Below are 18,753 nucleotides of genomic sequence, written 5' to 3'. Positions count from 1 at the left end.
TGAAAGACCCACAGAGAGAGAGAGGCAGAGACATGGGCAGAGGGAGAAGCAGGTTCCTTGCAGGAGCCTGATGTGGGACTTGAACCCAGGACTCTGGGATCACGATCTGAGCCAAAGGCAGATACTCAGCCACTGAGCCACCCAGTGTTAAGATAAACCAATGCTAAAGTTAAAACTTAACTATCCTGTAAGTGAAGTTTTTAAGTGTTAAGAATTCAAATCAAATGGGTTAAAGCTACCCCCAAATAAAGGAAACAACTCTGTACATAAGAAAATGTTTTCAATAAAAGAAAGGTATGAAGACTAGAAAGACATTTTGAGGGAAAACTTAGAACAAGACCTGAATGAATGTAAAAAAGAAAGTTGTAGGTTTATAGAAAAAAATTTAATATATGGTCAGTAATGCCTAAGATCAGAATTTAAGTTTTAATATTACATAATTTTGTTTATAACTTATGAAAAGCAAACCAATAATCTAAGATTCTATGTCTTCATCAGATCTTTGATCATTCAGGAAAACTGAGTCTTCAATATTAAAAGAGCCAAGTTGTGCTCACAATTATGTAACCTTTGGTATTTGCCTTTAATATCTTATTATCACTTTGGTTAAATATTTCATAATGATTAGGAATCCTATTTAATAAAATGTTCAAGCCTTTTGATATTTATTGACAAACTTTCCAAAATCAAATTCTAAAAAGTCCTTTCATCACAATCTAATAGAAATTTTCAAAATATTTGGTCTCCTTATAAAAAGATTACGCTAGTTAGGCTTAAGTTACATGGGAAGCTCTGTCAACTGATACTGAAACCCTCTCAGATTATATTTATGTAGAAGTGGTATTAAGAACTCTATGAAACTCTTAGAAATCAGGTATGTCCTAGTATGTTATCTTAAAGTGCTGTGTCACAGAAATAACCAAATTTCCTTGTCAAGTGCATGGTCATGAACTCTAATCAGATTTTTAACCATGCCCACTTTTGTCTTTTGTTGTTTCCAGACAGTTAGATGCTTTTACAAATCCTCCTGCAAATGTTTTGTCTGCATTGAGATTCGTGGAAAGAAATCTGAGTACACGTGTCTCTGATAATAATTAAGATCACGCAACTGAACTCAGTAAGAATTTCCAGAACTAATGAAAGAATTAGATTTAAGCAAAGTAAGAATAACATGGAACTGAATGAATTGAGGATGATTGTAATTTTTATGACTTTTTGTTAAACACTGATTTTTTTCCAGCTTTAAAGAAATTTTTTCTTAAGATAACTATAACTTACAGCAATTTGATAAAACATATCTTTGTGAACAAAACATTTATCTTCTCTACCTAATCCCTTCAATATTCTTATATTTTCATAATATACTCATTTGCATAAGTTCAATAAGAGTAATAGGACACAACTGGAAACACTGATTATATTACCAAGGCTTTGACTAGAATGTCATATTTGAGGGAGACCGGCACAAACTCAGATACCACCAGACAGCTTAAGGAAATAAGGTTGACTATACAGAGCCAATAAAGCCCCCTGTGCCCCCTGGAAAAACAGCCTGATACCTTGCTTACAGGGTTCCCAGCAGATTTACCAGGTGAAGAGGGAGGATCATTTCCTGGCAGGTCCAAGAACTTCGGGACACTTTTGGGGCTTGAGAAAGAATTAACCAAACCTACAGCTGTTACAGGGGAAGTCTGAGCAAGTATTTTTTGTTTGGCTTCTCACCTTGAGAGGCTGTTAAAAGTTCAGTCTAGAAAGTCCTTTAAAAAGGGCCTATAGGATCACTTACTATTCTTACTGCACTCATGTAAATAATCAGGTCAAATTTTTAAACACTAGACTTATTTTGCAAACCGATTAGTCTTAATTGGGCTATCTTTGGTAAAAGTTAGTGTGATTATAAGGAGAAAAACTATTTCAGTAACATACCCTTTGTGAATACTATATTCTCATACATTTCATTATGAACTGGACAAGATCTTGATTTCTTGTTTTCTCCAGTGTCTGGCTACAACTTCCTCAAAGAACACCCCCCCCCCCCAATCTTTTTTTACTTGGAATAACTTGATTAAAAAAGCTGTCCTTTTTCTTGAAGCCCTGCAAACTACACATAAACAACTTCGGAGAAATCAGAACAGCTCATATGTAGACAATCTCCATGCCTTTTGCTCTATGGGCTACTCAAAAAGTTCACCACAAAAACTCAAAATTACAAACCAAGAAAATACATCAGATTGCCACTGCCTGCTATCCAGAAATCCACTTGGCTGGCTACCATCAGAAACGCCTCTCTCTTACTCATTACCTGATTTGAATCAATGGACTAATAACTTTGAGAACACATAGCCACCTCCTATAATGAGTTTAACGAAACTGACATAGCTATTGTCAGAACCCAGCAGGTTCATTGAAATGGAAAAATCTATCAACTTTTAATGTGTGAAACTTCTTGCAGAGGAGGGAACTGCAGGAGCCAAGAGCAGACTACCCATAATGTACCACAGTGGCATACTCGGTATTTTGAATTGAAGCTATGTGGGAAGCAGCAGATACAAGGATATGAGTATCCTCTGTCCTTCTAAGAACAGAAAACAAAACTCCCATTTGAAAGGTATGCTCCCCCTGCACTAAGAACTAAAAAGATGTCTTTATTTAAAGCCAAGAAAGCTACAGAAACAAATCTGGCTATATTTTTACTAATCTATTACTACAGCCTGAATTCCTTACTAAAACTCCCAAACATCCATCTTCTTTATCCTGTCAATTCCTAACAGATTTATTGTCTAAAATGTAGATTTTAAAAATGCCTGCTCTAGTCCTTTGTTTAGGTTTTGGGTGCGCAAACTCAAACTTCGATATTTTTTTTTTCTCCTGTTAATCTGTCTCATGTAAATTTTAATTTGTAGTCCAACTGGAAGAATCTTGAACAGAGGAAAATTTCTTCCTCTCCTTCACTCTAACATGCCAAGTGGTCCACCCATGAGCACATCTCCCAGCCCACAGCTAATTCACTGGCTCTGAATAATTCCTGAGGTTTTCCACCTCCCTTCTCCATAGGCATTTGGCACTGTTGAACAAAGTGAGCTCAACATGGGGTGAAAAGAGCAAACAAGAACATTATTTTCCAAATATAGAAGGGCATGGTGGTTAAGATTCTCAGTTCCAGTTTCAGGTAACAAAATAAACATTTTTACATTAACCCTCATGTTTATACTTATCTATACATATATTCACATATGGGCCACATCTTCTCGCACTCCAAGTATCAGTGCCTGTAACAATGTCTAACAAAATACCTTGTAAAAATCCACAAAAACAGCCGAGAGGCCCCAGAGAATAGAGGCATAAACAGATGCAAGATGACAGGCACAGAGAACTATGCAAGTTTTCAGTGGAGAAGTGCACAGATGAACAGAGACTGCAGTGAGGACAATGGAGGTGGGGCTCAGGAGGAAAACAAAATAGGGCAGGAAAGAGGAAAGCTGCTTGCGAAATGACCCCAAGTTATTAGAATCCTTTAAAAATGTCAGGTAATCTTCTCAGAAGAATACGGTTGGGTAACTGGAAAGGAAGAAGGGGGGAAAAACTAGATTGTGTCTAAAGCTCGACAGACACTTACCAAGTACGTTACTGATTGGTTTAGATGAAAAGGAAAATAAAAGGGATAAAAGATAAAGCAATACAAAAACAAAAGAGAACATAATGTGAGGACAGAATTGTGGTAAAAGCTAACTAGGTATTACATTAATATAATTCAAATATCCACCATCTTCTCCTGTTACTTTATGGTGCTGGTCAAGCTGTTAAGTGGGTGCACAGATATGTGTACACATGTACACACACACAGGACAGTTTCTGGCTAGTGTCATCTGCTATGATCTTCAGTCTAAGGGCAGAGTTTTGGATGTCTTAAACATCAATCCCTTTTGCAAACTATCTCTGGGGTACAAAGTTATTACATAGTCGACCCAGAGAAAGAGGAGAAGCATTTTAATAGACATTTCTCCTCCAGCTGCATGGGTCTGGTCCTCTTCAAAATGGTTTATTTGCCTCTTTAATACAAGTTGAAATTAATCTCAACCTTGATTGAAAAATCAGTTATCCTATGGAAAAAACTGTCAAAAAAAGAAGTTGCTAATGAAAGTATTAGTGTCCATTAGACATATTTTCTTACATCTGGCCACTAGAGAGAAAATCAACTCATAAGGCATTTCAGACATTCTGTTCTTATATTTCTTAGTGTAAATGCCATAATCTGTCCATATGTAATCTCTTATTAATAAAACCAGCAGCAGTATTCAGCCTGAGAGGAATAGGTACTTTCTAAATCCAGAATCTAAAACCTAATAGACACAGTTAAATGCCTGTGTACATTAACACATCTCAGTTACTAAAAATGTTCATCAACATAAAAAGGAGGACACTAAGTTATGTAAGGCTCCAGCCTGCGAAGACTCCAGATACACAGAAATCTAATAGTCCCTAGGGACGGGTTCTTCTATCAAGTGATTTTTACAAAGTAGTTTTATTTTGTTTTTAAGAGGATATTTAATTCATGCTTATTATAGCACCATCAGTCAGAGGAACTCTACATATTCCAAAGAAAATACCTTTTGATTCCATGAATGGGTTCATACCAAATTTGGCATTTTTTAGGACAGACCAATTATCAGCACTAGAAATTTGTCCATGTCCAGAACAACACTGTCTGAAAACCCTGTGACTTAGATGGAGAAACAGTATCTACATTTTATGGAACAAACAATGAGGCAGCTTAAGTTCTTTCCCTGAGTGACCCAATGGTTCTTGGACACTTATCTCAGACCCCATCAGGGAACAGCTGCAGGCAGAAGAGGAAAACAGGCCATACCACAGAGTGAGCCAAGGAGATCTCGAGAGCCGCATCACAATTTAAGAATACAATCTATATCCAAAGGGGCGGGGGGAAGGAAGGCTTTTTTCGCATGTGAAAAAGAGAGAAGAGCACGGACTTGTGCAAGTTTAATGAAGGTTCGGGGCTGAGTGAAGAATGAGGAAATAAAAGAATAGACTCTCATGCTATTTCCTCCTCTAATATTATCGCAGAAACTACACAAACGCATAAACGTGCGTGCACACACACAAACACACGTACCTACATACACCATATTGACACTGTTCCTCTTTCTCAAAATTATCCCAGGAAGAAAACCACACCTCTGAAATGATCAGCCTAAAGGGGCATCACGCTTCCTCACAGAGTAAAACAAATGACTTCCCAACCACCTGTAAATACCCATCAAGAACACTAAGATACCTTATAGGAAAAAAAAAAAAAAAAAAAACAACAAAACGAAAACACACAACTTTTCATTTTAGTTGTGACTGGACCTGATTGATACACCACACCCACATCCACCGTATATGAGAGTCTCTACTCCTTAGCCTGACTGGCCACGAAGCTCTCATACTGACAGGCAGCACTCAATCTCTCTGGTTAAGAAGCCTTTCAAACACTGAATGCACCCACTTGGAACCAGCCCCGTGAGGGCCTGGCTGGGCCCAGAGGGGAGCTGTGGTGCCCTGGGTGCCGACGAGGGCCAGCTGCTCCCAGCCATCCTGGAATTACCATTTCAACTGTGGGCTAAAGGGCTTTGTATAGAAGACTGAGGGGGAAAAACGTCCTGCCTGATTCATACACAGCCTTTCTTTCTTATTAACTCTGTGCCATACAGATATGCTGATGGTCTAAGCACAGTAAGCAAAAAGACTTGCACATGGGGTGCGGGGAGGGAAGCAAGATGTGGGAAAGGACGACCACCAGTCTTGCTCCAGTGTCACCAGGGCTCAGCTCACACAGACAGCCGCTTCCTTTCCAGTCCCAATGTCACAGGGCCCCTCATAGTTGCTTCCTGGTGATGATGCCTGGAGCATCTGACTGGCTCCAGTGCTGCAGAGGTGGTAGGGGAGGGGAAGAGTGACAAGAAAAAGGGTGGTGGGCACGGGATGAGAATGACCGTATGGCAGAGAATCGTCAGAATGTCAACAAGAGAGAAACCTGTCTGAGACCACGGATAGAAAACTAGTAGCTGTGGGGACTGAGAATTCAATAAACAAGTAACGGTACTAAATATTTTGGTAAACAAAACAAGTAACAGACTGGCTGTTCAACAGTAGAGAACTATTCTTGTTTCTATTTCGTGGTTGAGGGGTTTCCATTTGGAGTCTGCAAACGTTGGCCTGTGCAGCCTTAAAAAAATCTGAGAAGTCCCTCCTTCTGAGGATTCTCTGGAACATGGCTGGTTCAATACTTCAGCATTAACAAAAGTGAAATGGCGGCCAGACCTTCACCAGCCCTGGCACATTAGCATACTGGTCTCTCTGCTCCAGGCAGACCTCAGTTTTTCTTGTCCTCCTTCTGCAGCTGGCTTTTGGTGGTCCCTAGGTTGTTCCACACTTCTGTGTACATGAGGGTCCCAATGAAGACAAACAAGGTACCCAGCCAGTGCCACACAGTGAAAGGGTTCTGGAAGTACAAGATGGAAAAGATGAGGCTGACAAACTTGCGGAGAGTCACAACAAGGGTGACAGTAAGGGAGGCGCATTCTGTGGTGAGAATGAAGACGCCCCGGATGCACACATACCTGGGGTAGTGGGGTTAAGGTGGTTTTCTGTAGACTATCGAGAGAACATTCTGGCATCGCTCTTGGTTTAAATGTTCATATTATAAGAACCAGAAAACATGGGGGTGCGTTATGGCTACTCTGAGGTTCTTCCTTAGCAGAACATCCAGCAGGTGAACGTCCTACCATTCGTGTGTGGATCCTAACTTGAAACTGCCTGCAGACCTCCCACCATTCTTGTTCTGAATTCTTCACACCGTGTACAGTGAGGGTCCCCTCCCCGATAGTGAAGGACGGTGGGAAACACTTTCAATACAGGTCAGCAAACCCACCTTATAGGACCCGGGCCTCACCTACTCATCCAAAAAGGAGCTCTGTGGGCAAATCTATTAGGTGATGTCAGAGGAATGAGACCAATCTCAACCTGTTTCATTGTTTCAAAGCCTTAATGACTTTTATAACGTACTCAAGGCTGTTCAAAAGAACCTTCATTAAAAAAATTAGGTTTTAATTAGTTTGAAATTTCTTGCAGAATTTTGTGGTGCCTTATGACGTATCCTGGGCTACTGAAAAACCCCAGCTGAAATCACAGAGCATTCATGTCATCTATTAATACTTAATTATCCAGTGATTTCTACCCCTCCACCCAGAGCAAGTTCCTTATGGTGGCCAGTGACTTCCTGGCCTACTGCACCACTAACATTTGGCCCTCCACGAAGGCACTAACTGGATGGGCACCTCTGTCTCCGGTAGTCCAGAAGAGAACAAGGCAGAAATGAAACTCCTATCATGGCACCATTAGAAGAATAAACATTCCTATGTCAAAGTAACACAGAGCAGACCATATGGCAGAGGACTGCAAAGGATACTGAGTGATGACATTCATCAGTAGGTAGAACCACATGATGGGCACTGTCACACCAATGACTGGGACTTGATACAATTCTGCAAAGATTAAGAGGAGAGATCATCATATATTTTTGACAGCTTAATGGAGACTGAACAGAATAGAGATCGCAGCATTACTTCCTTTGCAAACATCTGGACTGTACAGCACAGTAAAACTTGTCTTGATTCCAGGCTACATCGGTCTCAAGAGTTATTACATTGGTTTCTTAAATTATGATTTCTTTACACTGTAAAATAAACTTTCTACCATATACCTGAATAGGACCTCATTTTACAAAGAAACACTGTGAGGCACAGAGAAGTTAAGCATGACATGGTCTTAACACACAATCAACACAAGAGTAAAGACAACCAGTAACTAAATGCCATTTGGAAATACATGCAGTCCTACTAGTAAATCAAAGAATGCAAAATTAAACAAGACGCTACCATTTTACAGCTATTAAAACAGCAATTAAAAATTTATAAAATCCTAATCTAGAAAGGTGCTAGTGAAATTGGTAACCACTCAGTTGGTCGTAGTATCAATTGGTGTGTGTTTTTTCTTAAATCACTTTCATAATGCTTATATTAAGGGGCAATAAAAGTATTTATAGCCATTCTTAGGAATTAATCCTCATTCAGAAGCAAAAGAAAGTCCTCCATTGATTGGAGTACTATTTATAATGAGGAAAAACTGAATCAATCTCAATGGCTAATCTTAGAGCAATGACTCTGTAAGCAAAGGGACTTTCACTAAGTGAGGCATGACACATTTGAATAAAAAAGAATCATCAAGATTATATGCAGTCACATAAAAAAGAAGGAAAGTGAAAAATCAAGTATAAAATCTTATCTGCACGAAGATGACAACTATGTTGGAATATACAAAACAGTCTGGGAAGAAACTGTAAAATGAAATTAGCAGCCATCTAAGGCAATGGAACTCTAACTTTTCTTCCTTTAAATATATTCTTATGTTTTATATAATGATGCTTACACAGTAAATATTTGGGAGGAAATAAAATATTCAAGATCAAAGAGTAAGGACATACTGATCCTTAAAGGATCAGTTTTTAAAAAATTCCCAGGTTGTTTGGGAGGTTGAACTATACAGTATAGCTACTTTCTCTGGCAAAAAAAGAAAAAGCCATATACATAAATGTAATATAACTGTTTGTCTGGATTTGTGGGAAATTCCCATAATCTGGTTTTCTGTTATCTTTAAAACACATAGGACATACTGAAATGAAAAGAAAGTTAACAAGTATTATTACTGTTTAGTAACTTCAGAGATCCACTGAATTAATTGGCTGGGGAAGAGCCAAGCTGTAGGACTCAGAATATTTAGAGGGATATTCAATTCTCTTAACAAATTCAAGGATAATACGTTCATCTGAGATAACCTCAAGGCAAGGAAGAGAAGAAAAAGCATATTCTTAACTAAGGGATGATTTTGAAGAAGTTGAAAGATTTTTTTTTTTAATGATTTTATTTATTCATTCATGAGAGACAGAGACAGAGAGAGAGAGAGAGAGACAGAGAGAGAGAGAGAGAGAGGCAGAGACACAGGCAGAGGGAGAAGCAGGCCCCAGGCCAGGAGCCCGATGTGGGACTCGATCCCGGAACTCTGGGATCATGTCCTGGGCCGAAGGCAGGCGCTAAACTGCTGAGCCACCCCAGTGTCCCGAAATTGAAAGAATCTAAAAAATATTTTATATAAAGACCCATACCTGTGACTTTCAGAAGCAGCATTCTAGTAACTATATCAAAATCAATCCCAAGGGATCTGATAATGTTTATTTCAGTAGCCTGACACTATGTGGAGACTCACAAGAGACCTTAAAAAAATCATTGTGTCAAAAATGGCTATGTGTCAATTTTATCTTTAAAAAACAAGTCAGAAATGATTAATTCAGAGACAGAAATTTTCTGATACACTTTTTTTGTGGGCGAATGGGACAGGCAACACTGCAAACTCAAATAGAAAGCATTCACAACTTCACAACGCAGGTTCAGATGGCAAACCTGTTTATAGCGCACACACTGCCATTCTACAAAATATACTTACCATTTTAGGCATGAGCAATGGAAAGCCTTATTTTTACAAATGTTTATTTGTTCCTGTGTGTTCCTCTGTCTATATAAACTGTATGTCTTTTAGTAGATAATCACATAAGTAATTCCTTTCCAGTTAATTGGCAATTTATAGCTAGTTTATTAAAAAGCCACTTTATAACAAGAGCTAACTTACCCTGTAGACATCTAAGCAAATTTTGCTTATTCCTGCTGCCTACTTATCCTGTACCTCGGAAAAAAGCCCCCTCGTGTTTTTGTTTCCCTTTGCTCCAAGGGAGCTAGGACTTGGGTGTGCGAGCAGGTCTGTCTTCACCAGCACAAGAGGTATAGCGGCAGCAGAAAGAGCTGGACTGCTGCCCAGTTTCTCACGGTCCCATCTCTGCAGAGTGTTACTGCTATTTTTTTTTTTTTTTGCATTCTCAAAACATCAAACATTCCACATGCAAATGCAAAAACAAATTCCAAAGCAGAAGACAAAATCTGAAGATACTTTGACATCACTTGCAAATAACTGAGAAAGCACCTGTATAGAGCTTTCGTGGCTGCAACTGCTGACTAACAGCACTATCTTTCTGGGAGGTGGATTGAGGATGGCTTCCAACAGGGCAGGGATTTGGGTAAGATCATGAAAAAAGTGGTGGTCAAGTCAATAGCAATGCTGAGAGTTGGCCTCAGAATCTGTCAGGTAATTCTACTGGATGACCCCACACTCACCTGACTTATTGAATAGAACTGCATGGTCATAAATATCAGAAGCCAGGAAGATGAAGCCAGGAAGTGGAAGGGCATGCTACGAGAAAAAAGATTCCTGTAAATTTAATTAGCAATAATTGCGGCTCGGATAAACCTCATTGGCTACGATACTGCCACTGTGCAAAGCTCCATGTAAATTTAAATACAGACACTTACTTCACAGAATATGTAGAGTGGCTTTACAATGACTTACAGTTTCATAAGTTGTTTGACAAGCAGTATCAAGAAAAGCAATTTAGACTCATTAGGTTAAATGTATACGGTGCTCTGGACCACATGGCTTTTTCAGTGTGCCATCGGCCACATGCCACAGTTTTTGCCCTTCAGAAGTGGAGTCAGATGATCATCACACACTAAACAAATAAAAGGAACCAGCATCCTTCCGACAAGAGGGAAATTTAAACTTAGTCATTTGGCCCACAGGATTTCCTACGTTTTGCTCCTTTTGAAAATAGCAAATATAAGGACTTAAAAATTATAGGCAACTGATGAATTATTGAAATCTACATCTGAAACTAACAATGTACTATATGTTGGCTAACTGAATTTAAATTTTAAAAAAAGTAGAAACACTTCTATTCTTGGAAAAAATTTTAAAATAAATACAATTTATGAAGAAAGCAAAGGCAGATCTCAGGGCATTCAGGTAACTTGTGGAAAAATGAGATTTGAGGACAATATGAGGTCAGGGAAAATGAAGATAAGAATCAAAAGAGGATGAAGGGGAAACAACACAGAAGCACAGGTAAACGGGCGTGACAACAACCTGGCACCACCACTGTTTGGAATCATAGCTAACAGTATGGGGCAGCCATTTTGTGCCAGGTACTGTCCTAAAAGAAAGATGTGAACCACATAGACTGTTCCTTATTTTTTTTAATGCCCAGCCACATACTCCAGCTCCAATTAAATATCTCAAACTGATTTTCTGCAACTTTAGTGCTCCTAGGTTGGACGTTCTCCCCATAGGAGAGAGGTTGGAGGAGGAGGAGTTAGAGGAGGTGGCTCCAGCTCAGCAGCTTCCAAAAAAGAGGTGGAAGTGCACAGCATTAGCTAATGAAACTCTCCATCATATACAGCGCTCCCCGGAGAGACTTCTCTCACCCTCCTTCCCCTCTCCCTGCCTGCCTGCCAGCCTGCCAGCATCCCCCTCAGCATGTTGTTTTTGGAACTTATTTTCTTATTCTAAGTTCCCATGGTAGTTTTAACTTGACTTTACCTACAGGAACACTGGGGGTAAAGGTCCTCATTCCCAGGGATTGTTCCTGGTTAGCAGACATGCTAGCTTCATGCTGACTGATCATGATCATCTCACGTAGAGAATCGTGGCTCAGAATACAAGTAGTAGCCTATTAAAAATACTTGGTCCTTTAACTACATCAGAAAAATGCATATTTCATTTGAAATAACACACTACAACTCGGTACTTTCTATCTTCCCCAGGTTTAAGAAATTGCTTACGTTATAAAACAAAGCCTCCTTGGAGTGCTTCCCAAATTGTTTGTATAGGGTCTCTTGGAAAATACCCATCCTTGCTGACATCAGAAGTGCAAAAGTCAGTGCCCCAATCCCTAAAAAAAAAACAGAAATTAGGCTACAAGATACTAGATTTGCTCACTTCCAGATGTTTTCCTAAAGAACACTGACTGTTCTACATATATTACAAGATAGTTGTAGAACATACACAACATTTTTAAAAGAAATGAAGTTCAACCACAGTATACTAACTACCCAGTCCATAATAGTTTGCTCTCTCTCTATATATATATATACATGTATGTATGTATTTTTTACGCTAAAATAGGATCATAATGAATACACAGTTGTATCTCTTGCTTTCTTCACAATCTTTTTCTTGGATTTTCCTTCAAGTCATTCATTAAAATTTTTTCAAAGGTATGAATTAATGGCTCCATGACTCTATCACGTGGAGGGACCATATTAAATGTCTTACAACATGAGAATTAGATTACTTCCAATTATTTCGCCATTAAAATCAATGTACATCCTTGGACATAAATCTTTAAACAAAATGTTGATGATTTCCTTAGGATAAACTTTGCTAAATGAATTACCGAGTCAAAAGGTACAGACATTTTTAAAACCCAAAACATAAATTTTTCCAGAAAGGCTGTGTCAATTTCTACCATAAACAATTCATACAAAAATGGTTGTCTTCCTGCACCCTCAGCAATGAAAATAATCATTTACTCTTGCCTTAAAAAACGGACCGAAAATAAAAAGGTACTGCATTTTAGTTTCAATTTGCATTTCTCAGATTCTAAGACTACTGAGTTTGAACGTACAATGATCAGACATTAATTTTTCCCTGTGAGTTGTATGTTCATATCCTCTGCAAATTTTTCTTATTGGATAGAGTGTTTTCTAACAGCTCATACATATCTATGTTAAGAAGAGCAACCTAGGAGCGCCTGGGTGGCATAGTCAGGTAAGCTTCTGCCTTCGGCTCAGGTCGTGATCCTGGGTCCTGGGATCAAGCCCTGTGTTTAGCGCCCTGCTCTGTGGGGAGCCTGCTTCTCCCTCTCCTTCTCCTTCTGCGCACCACACCCCCCAATATGAATAAATAAATACAATCTTAAAAAAAAAGAAGAAAAAGAAGAAGAGTAACCTAAAGGGATAGTTTCCAAGCCAAGCAACAGGGAGAATGGAGTTTTTGTACTATTTCTCATCCGCTTCATCTTAATCTGGTACTGCTGCCACCAACTACACTTGGAAAGAGTTCCACTCCTATAGAGCTTTGAGCTTTGACCTCATGTTGTAGGATATGGATATCCTACAACATGAGGTCAAAGCTCTATAGGAGTTGTCTAATTAATTCCACAAAGAGATACTCTTATTTTTAAAAATTCCCTAGGAGATCCTGATGATTAGGCGGGTTTGGGAACACTCATTATGGAACAGCTAGCTTATAAAGAAAATGAATCTAAGACTTAGAAATGAGTCCCCTGGAAATTTACTGCTGCACCTCAGCAGACAGATCATGAAGAAATGGATGACACTCGAAACTCTCGTTCCCAGGGAGAGTGACGGGCAAGCGGACATGTACGTTTCCTTCTAGACCAATGGCAGCCAAGGAAACCGTGGCCCCGTGTTGTCATACACACTACCCCAAACATGGACATTGTCTTCTTTTCATGTTCAACACCAAAGTTCAAAGCTAGATGATCCCAGGTGCCTCTCTCTTCGGTGGCATAATCTGTTGAGCCAACGCTTCTTGCCAAGAAACTTGTCCCTCAGGAGAAAACTCAGCAAACAGGACTGCAGAAGCTATTAGCTTTAGTGTAATTACTGTACTTGCCTAGTAGCCACCTTAGAAATGCCTGGAATCCATCATTCTCACTTGAGCTGGACTCGGAAGTCTAGGAAATAAGAAAAAACACCAGGTACTGAGGCCAAAACTTCACACAAGGTGCTTGGGTACAAAGGAACCCTCTGTGTTACCCACTGACCTCCACTTTTCTCTTGCAGAGACCCGAATCCTTCTATTGCATAAGCATGTGCATGTATTGCATCAATAAAAAGTACTGGGGCCCCCACGGCAAGCAGTGAACATAAAGGATTTGTGAAGTGATTCTTACCACCTGCTTGGCTGACATGAAAGTGCAAATAAATATCCCCACAGACACCAGGGCAATAGAGGTATATTTGAATATGCTGTATCTGCAAAAACAAGAACAGACCACCTTAGGAAAACAAATGCACAGATACGAATTTCCACATGACATTCACAGTTAGATGTTGGGTAAGAGTACAAATCCCCACAATATAGCCAATGGAATCAAGCACATGTGTGTGTGAAAGAATCAGGATGCTGACTGAGGACTGAACACCCCTTCTCAGTGTTGCCTAAATAGTCTGTGGACCGACAGATTGTTTCACCAGAAAATAACAAAAAAAGACATAGAGTAGACATGACATTCCATTCTGCTCAAGAGTTCCAGTGAAAGCCAGACAGGTCTTCACTGGCACCTGTTGCTCTTCCTCTTTAAGGCCCCAAACCTGAGCGTCAGAGACACGCCACGCAAGAGGAAGAATGGAGCATCAGGAACAAGGAGCAGGATTCAATGCTCGGAGCAGGATTCAATGCTCAAGAAATCATTCAACTGTCCATTTTCAAGAGAGGATTTTTTTTTTTTGTAACATCTCTGAATGACATCGATGTTGTTTTTAAATGCTGGCACATAAGTTGGATAAAGGGAGAAATATTACACTAAAAGGACTGCTGGCGGTAAGAACAGTGGTGTTTCATATGAACTAAAACAACCGCATTAACATCCCTCCTGTGCCCTTACTGATAAAAGTGAAAGGCCTCGGGCAAGAATGAAAAGGAATTAAATGGATAGGATGAACCTCCCGAGATTTCCTGTCAAGTACTTTGTACAGTTCTGGTCACATCACCTCATAAGGGGCCAACAGAACTGGCTAGCGGCAGATCTGGGGCCAAGAGCAGGACACCAGAGGAGAGAGGGGCAAGGCAGGAAATGATTCAGGCCTAAGAATTAACGAAGGGCAGGCTAAGGTAAGTAAAAAGTTGGTCTTCAAATCCTGGAATGAGGAACCCACTATGGACCAAAGGGGCTCTACTCAAGATACGCAAAAGGAGACAGCAACTTACTAATTCATATTACATAGTTACCTTAGGGAAATCCCTGCTCTCTGGGTGATACGCACTAAGGAGAGTCACACAGGCTTACGTGGGTAGACTCAAGGGGTCAGACCCAAAACAAGTTCTTCAGGGAAATGGATGTTTAACAAAGGCCCCTGACATTTCAGAGCACTATCAGGAGAATACATTCCTTTCATAATATGATCCTTTGTATCCCTATTATGCACAAAATTAAGGTTGGAAGGACAGCAGGTCTGTCCCAACATGAATTCTATACCACCAAGAAATGTAGCAGTCACTTCAACGTGACAAACCCGAATGCAGTTGTACTCATTTGGTGAATGCATAAGCCTCAGAAGATAATGGGTTCATGAGCCTAAGCAGGAGGGACAACTGTCCTTCTTATGACACAGCTCTTATTACTTAAAAACTCTAGGTTCCCACACTCTTAATTGACAGCACTTTTTAAGTTGGTCTAGAGTTCCAATACTGGGGCTAGATACTGAATACACAGAAAAGCTGGCGTGAGCTTGTGCAGTTGTGATCTTAACATTGAGGGTGAACTTTCCCTGTGAAGTGTTCCAGACAATGTGCTGACTCTCCCCAGTACCTCTCCTCCCTGGGAGTAAGGGGTAAGGCTCAGAAAGAAGGTGGAAGATCCATACTTTGAGAAAGTATCCCAGATACTTCTGGTATTTCCCAACCATATCCTAGAGACCTCCACTGGTGACGGCCACATGGAACAGTCCTGAAAACTTCTTGTTCCATCTCGTTGGCCATTTGGGTCTTCATTAGGAATTTTCTTCCTAATATGGATGATTATCATTAGTTCATCACATTGTGCTGATAAACTCCTTCTAGGACAGCACTGTCCAAGAACTTCCGTGAAGCTGAAAACGTTCTGTATCTGGGTTCTCCAACATGGTCGCCACTAGCCACATGTCACTACTAAGCACTTAAAATGTGAGAAACTAATTATTTGAAATAACTTAAATTTAAGTGTAAATAATCTCATGTAGCTAGTGGAGACCATATGGGAGAGTGAAGTTCTAGATCAACTGGCTTCATAGGTTACTACAGTATTAAAGATTCATGATGACAAGAGCTATTTAGTTCTACAGAGAAAATGCTGCTCCAAAGCCACAGGTGGGGCTCCTTACCTGGCCCACTGCCTCAAGATACACAGCACTGCCACAGAGAACACTAAGAAACAAGCTAGATGATCACAAGCAAACTTATCACCTCTACGAGAAAAGGAATCCAGCTAATGGACAGGGCTCTGGATATCCTTCTTGTACATAAAATTTGAAAGTGTACTGTTTACCTCTTCTTCAAAATGATAATTCCTAGGATCATGTTGGCAATTAGAGAACCCTGTAAAAGGAGACAACAGTAATAGAGGTTTAGTGCACCAGAGAAAGAAAATAATTCAAGATAAATAGGAACATGCACAAGCAAGAAAAAGAGCCAGAAAGGAGGTTAGGATGAATAATTAGTAAGCTTCACTTATTCTTATAATGGCAAAAAGCATAAACCATACAAATGTTATGTAAAATAAACCTTCTGAAGATAACGAGAATAAAAATGGTCAATTCTCTAAATATTGGTCAGAACTGAAATTAAGGCTAGCAGAAACAAATTATACTGTAGATTTAATTTTAATTTTCCATCAAATTTACAAGAGCTTTTACTAAGCCTTTTTTTCATTAAGCTTTTCCTCATCCCTGGTTTTAATTAATAAAAGAAGGCACGCAGGGATCTTTCTCTTCTCTGGAAAGGTGTCGCTCAATCAGCAAGAGTTTATTGAAAGTCTATTATGTGCTTGGTACTTTGAAAGTCATTTTTGTAATTATAATTAGCTCTGAAAAGTTCCTTTGGGGATAGCACCTTTAGTCTCACAGAAATCTCAAACTACACAGAAATGTTGTAATTCCAATGGTCACCAATTTGCATTCTTCTGCAATCCTAACTACATTCCCCTTGAAGTTTTTCCTGCTCTTCACAGAGTGCTCTGTTCTTATTTATTTATACACAAACTATTTGCAGATCTGCCACCAAACGTGAGAGGAAGAAGAAACCTCTGCTGCTCTGGGACAAACCTTACCTTCAAGAATTTCCCTTTATTTAGGGCACCTGGGTGACTCAGTTGGTTAAGCATCCGACTCTTGGTTTTGGCTCAGGTCATGATCTCAGGGTGGTGAGATTAAGCCCTACATCAGGCTCTATGCTCAGTGGGGAGTCTCCTTGAGAGTCTCTCCCTCTGCCCCTTGCAGCACGTGAGTGCAGGCACCCAACCCTCTCTAAAATAAATAAACCTTAAAAGAATTTCCCCTCATCTTAAAAGTCTCTTGCTTTAAAAAAAAAAAAAAAAAAGGCATCAGAAAAGGGAAGTGTTTATTTTATGTACTAGAAGTAAGTGTAATTTTAGGATAGAAACCAAAAGTAATGAGAAATAAGTTAAATAACATTCATAGCAAGCCTGACTATAAAATCAATCAGATGAAGGAAATTAAATGTAAAATCTGTTTCCCAGGGAAATTTCAGCTTTTATTGATCACCCATAAGACCTCAGAGGGATAAAAGTCAACTGTCCACTTTCCTCATTACTGCGCAGATGAAAGCCAACCTTTACTCACACTTTATTTTCTTTCTACTTTTGTCAAGTATTCAATCTACCCACTTAGCTTCATTTCCTAGATGGAACATATGCATGTGAGCCAGCAGCACTTACAGATCTAAATATCATATGCAGGGGCATGGCAATGTTGAGATTCAGGGCATAGTTGTTCACCACGCTGACAGTGAAGAACATCGTTACCATCACGGCATAGTACCTAAAATGCAGAGATCACAGCATATCACACAAAGTCTACTATTTCAAGAAAATCAAGTTTAGAAGGAATAGTCATTTTTGGTTAGAAAGGTATTTTGTTTTAGTCCCTACAGATTAGAAGATTCTAATACTACTATAATGTGAAGTCAATATCAAGCACACATAAAAATACATCCAAAGCCAGACTAACAAACTCCCCTATCTCAAAAGACTTATAAGTATAAAAATTCTGACTTTAAGGGAGTAAGAGTCCTTCTAGGAGAAACTTGTGTTCTTTCCCTGTGGCTTTAAGATGTAAATATTCAATATTCTACTGGTCTTCTCTAGGAAATCCTTTCTAGTCTATCCCTTTAAAATACAAATTTCAGAGTGGTAATTCTTATCAAGAAAAAACACAAGGGGGAGAGGTCATTTAGAACTTGACTTGCCAAGAAGAAATTCAAATCTTAAGTGTCTTCACAAATACTAAACAAAGCTTTAATCATCTAGACTGATAGCATTATTCCATCTACCAGAAAAATAACAGATATTTAACTTTTATCATTATTACCATAAATCCTGTACCTAACCTATTTCCTGGCAGTAATTTAAAACCTGAAGCTATAAAGGCTCTCTCTGTCTGTATGTTCATGTCTATCTATATTTACGTGGTGTAGCTCTGTGGTATTTTCTACTTCTGGGGGGTTCTGCTAAAATTAATTTGTAAAAGCTCTATTTAGTTGGTTTGAAGGCAGGCACTTGTAAGGATTAAGCATTCTGCAATTCTCAAAAAGAAAGAAACTAACCCACTTTTCAAGTTCACATGGTTTGAAAAAATATTCAATATAAATGCTAGTTTAAGGTTGATGGCTTAATTAAAACAGACATGTCTTTAGAGTTACCAACACTAAATATGTAACTGTTATTCTAGTTCAGTTTACTAGCCTTCAAATAAGTTCATGTTGTCCTTTTTAAGATCTGTCAACAAAAATTAA

The 18,753-nt window shown here is 39.2% G+C and overlaps 1 protein-coding gene across 1 annotated transcript in view; it reads right to left on the bottom strand.

The window, feature by feature from the left end:
* Positions 1-1,182: 1,182 nt before the first annotated feature.
* Positions 1,183-18,753, bottom strand: part of SLC35B4 (solute carrier family 35 member B4) — a 34,470-nt gene continuing 16,899 nt past the window's right edge. Inside the window, exons 3-10 of the mRNA XM_055307390.1 lie at positions 17,678-17,780; positions 16,271-16,320; positions 13,919-14,000; positions 13,639-13,699; positions 11,781-11,890; positions 10,281-10,356; positions 7,469-7,544; positions 1,183-6,620 (exon numbers count right to left, since the gene is read on the bottom strand). Coding sequence (XP_055163365.1) covers positions 6,374-6,620; positions 7,469-7,544; positions 10,281-10,356; positions 11,781-11,890; positions 13,639-13,699; positions 13,919-14,000; positions 16,271-16,320; positions 17,678-17,780 — 805 coding nt within the window. The 3' untranslated portion in view covers positions 1,183-6,373. The remainder of the gene's footprint in view (positions 6,621-7,468; positions 7,545-10,280; positions 10,357-11,780; positions 11,891-13,638; positions 13,700-13,918; positions 14,001-16,270; positions 16,321-17,677; positions 17,781-18,753) is intronic.

Source organism: Nyctereutes procyonoides, unplaced genomic scaffold (genome assembly GCF_905146905.1).
Source record: "Nyctereutes procyonoides isolate TBG_1078 unplaced genomic scaffold, NYPRO_anot_genome, whole genome shotgun sequence".
Taxonomy (NCBI): Eukaryota; Metazoa; Chordata; class Mammalia; order Carnivora; family Canidae; genus Nyctereutes; species Nyctereutes procyonoides.
The sequence above is the reverse complement of the archived record's forward strand: the minus strand, read 5'-3'. Positions and strand labels throughout refer to the sequence as shown.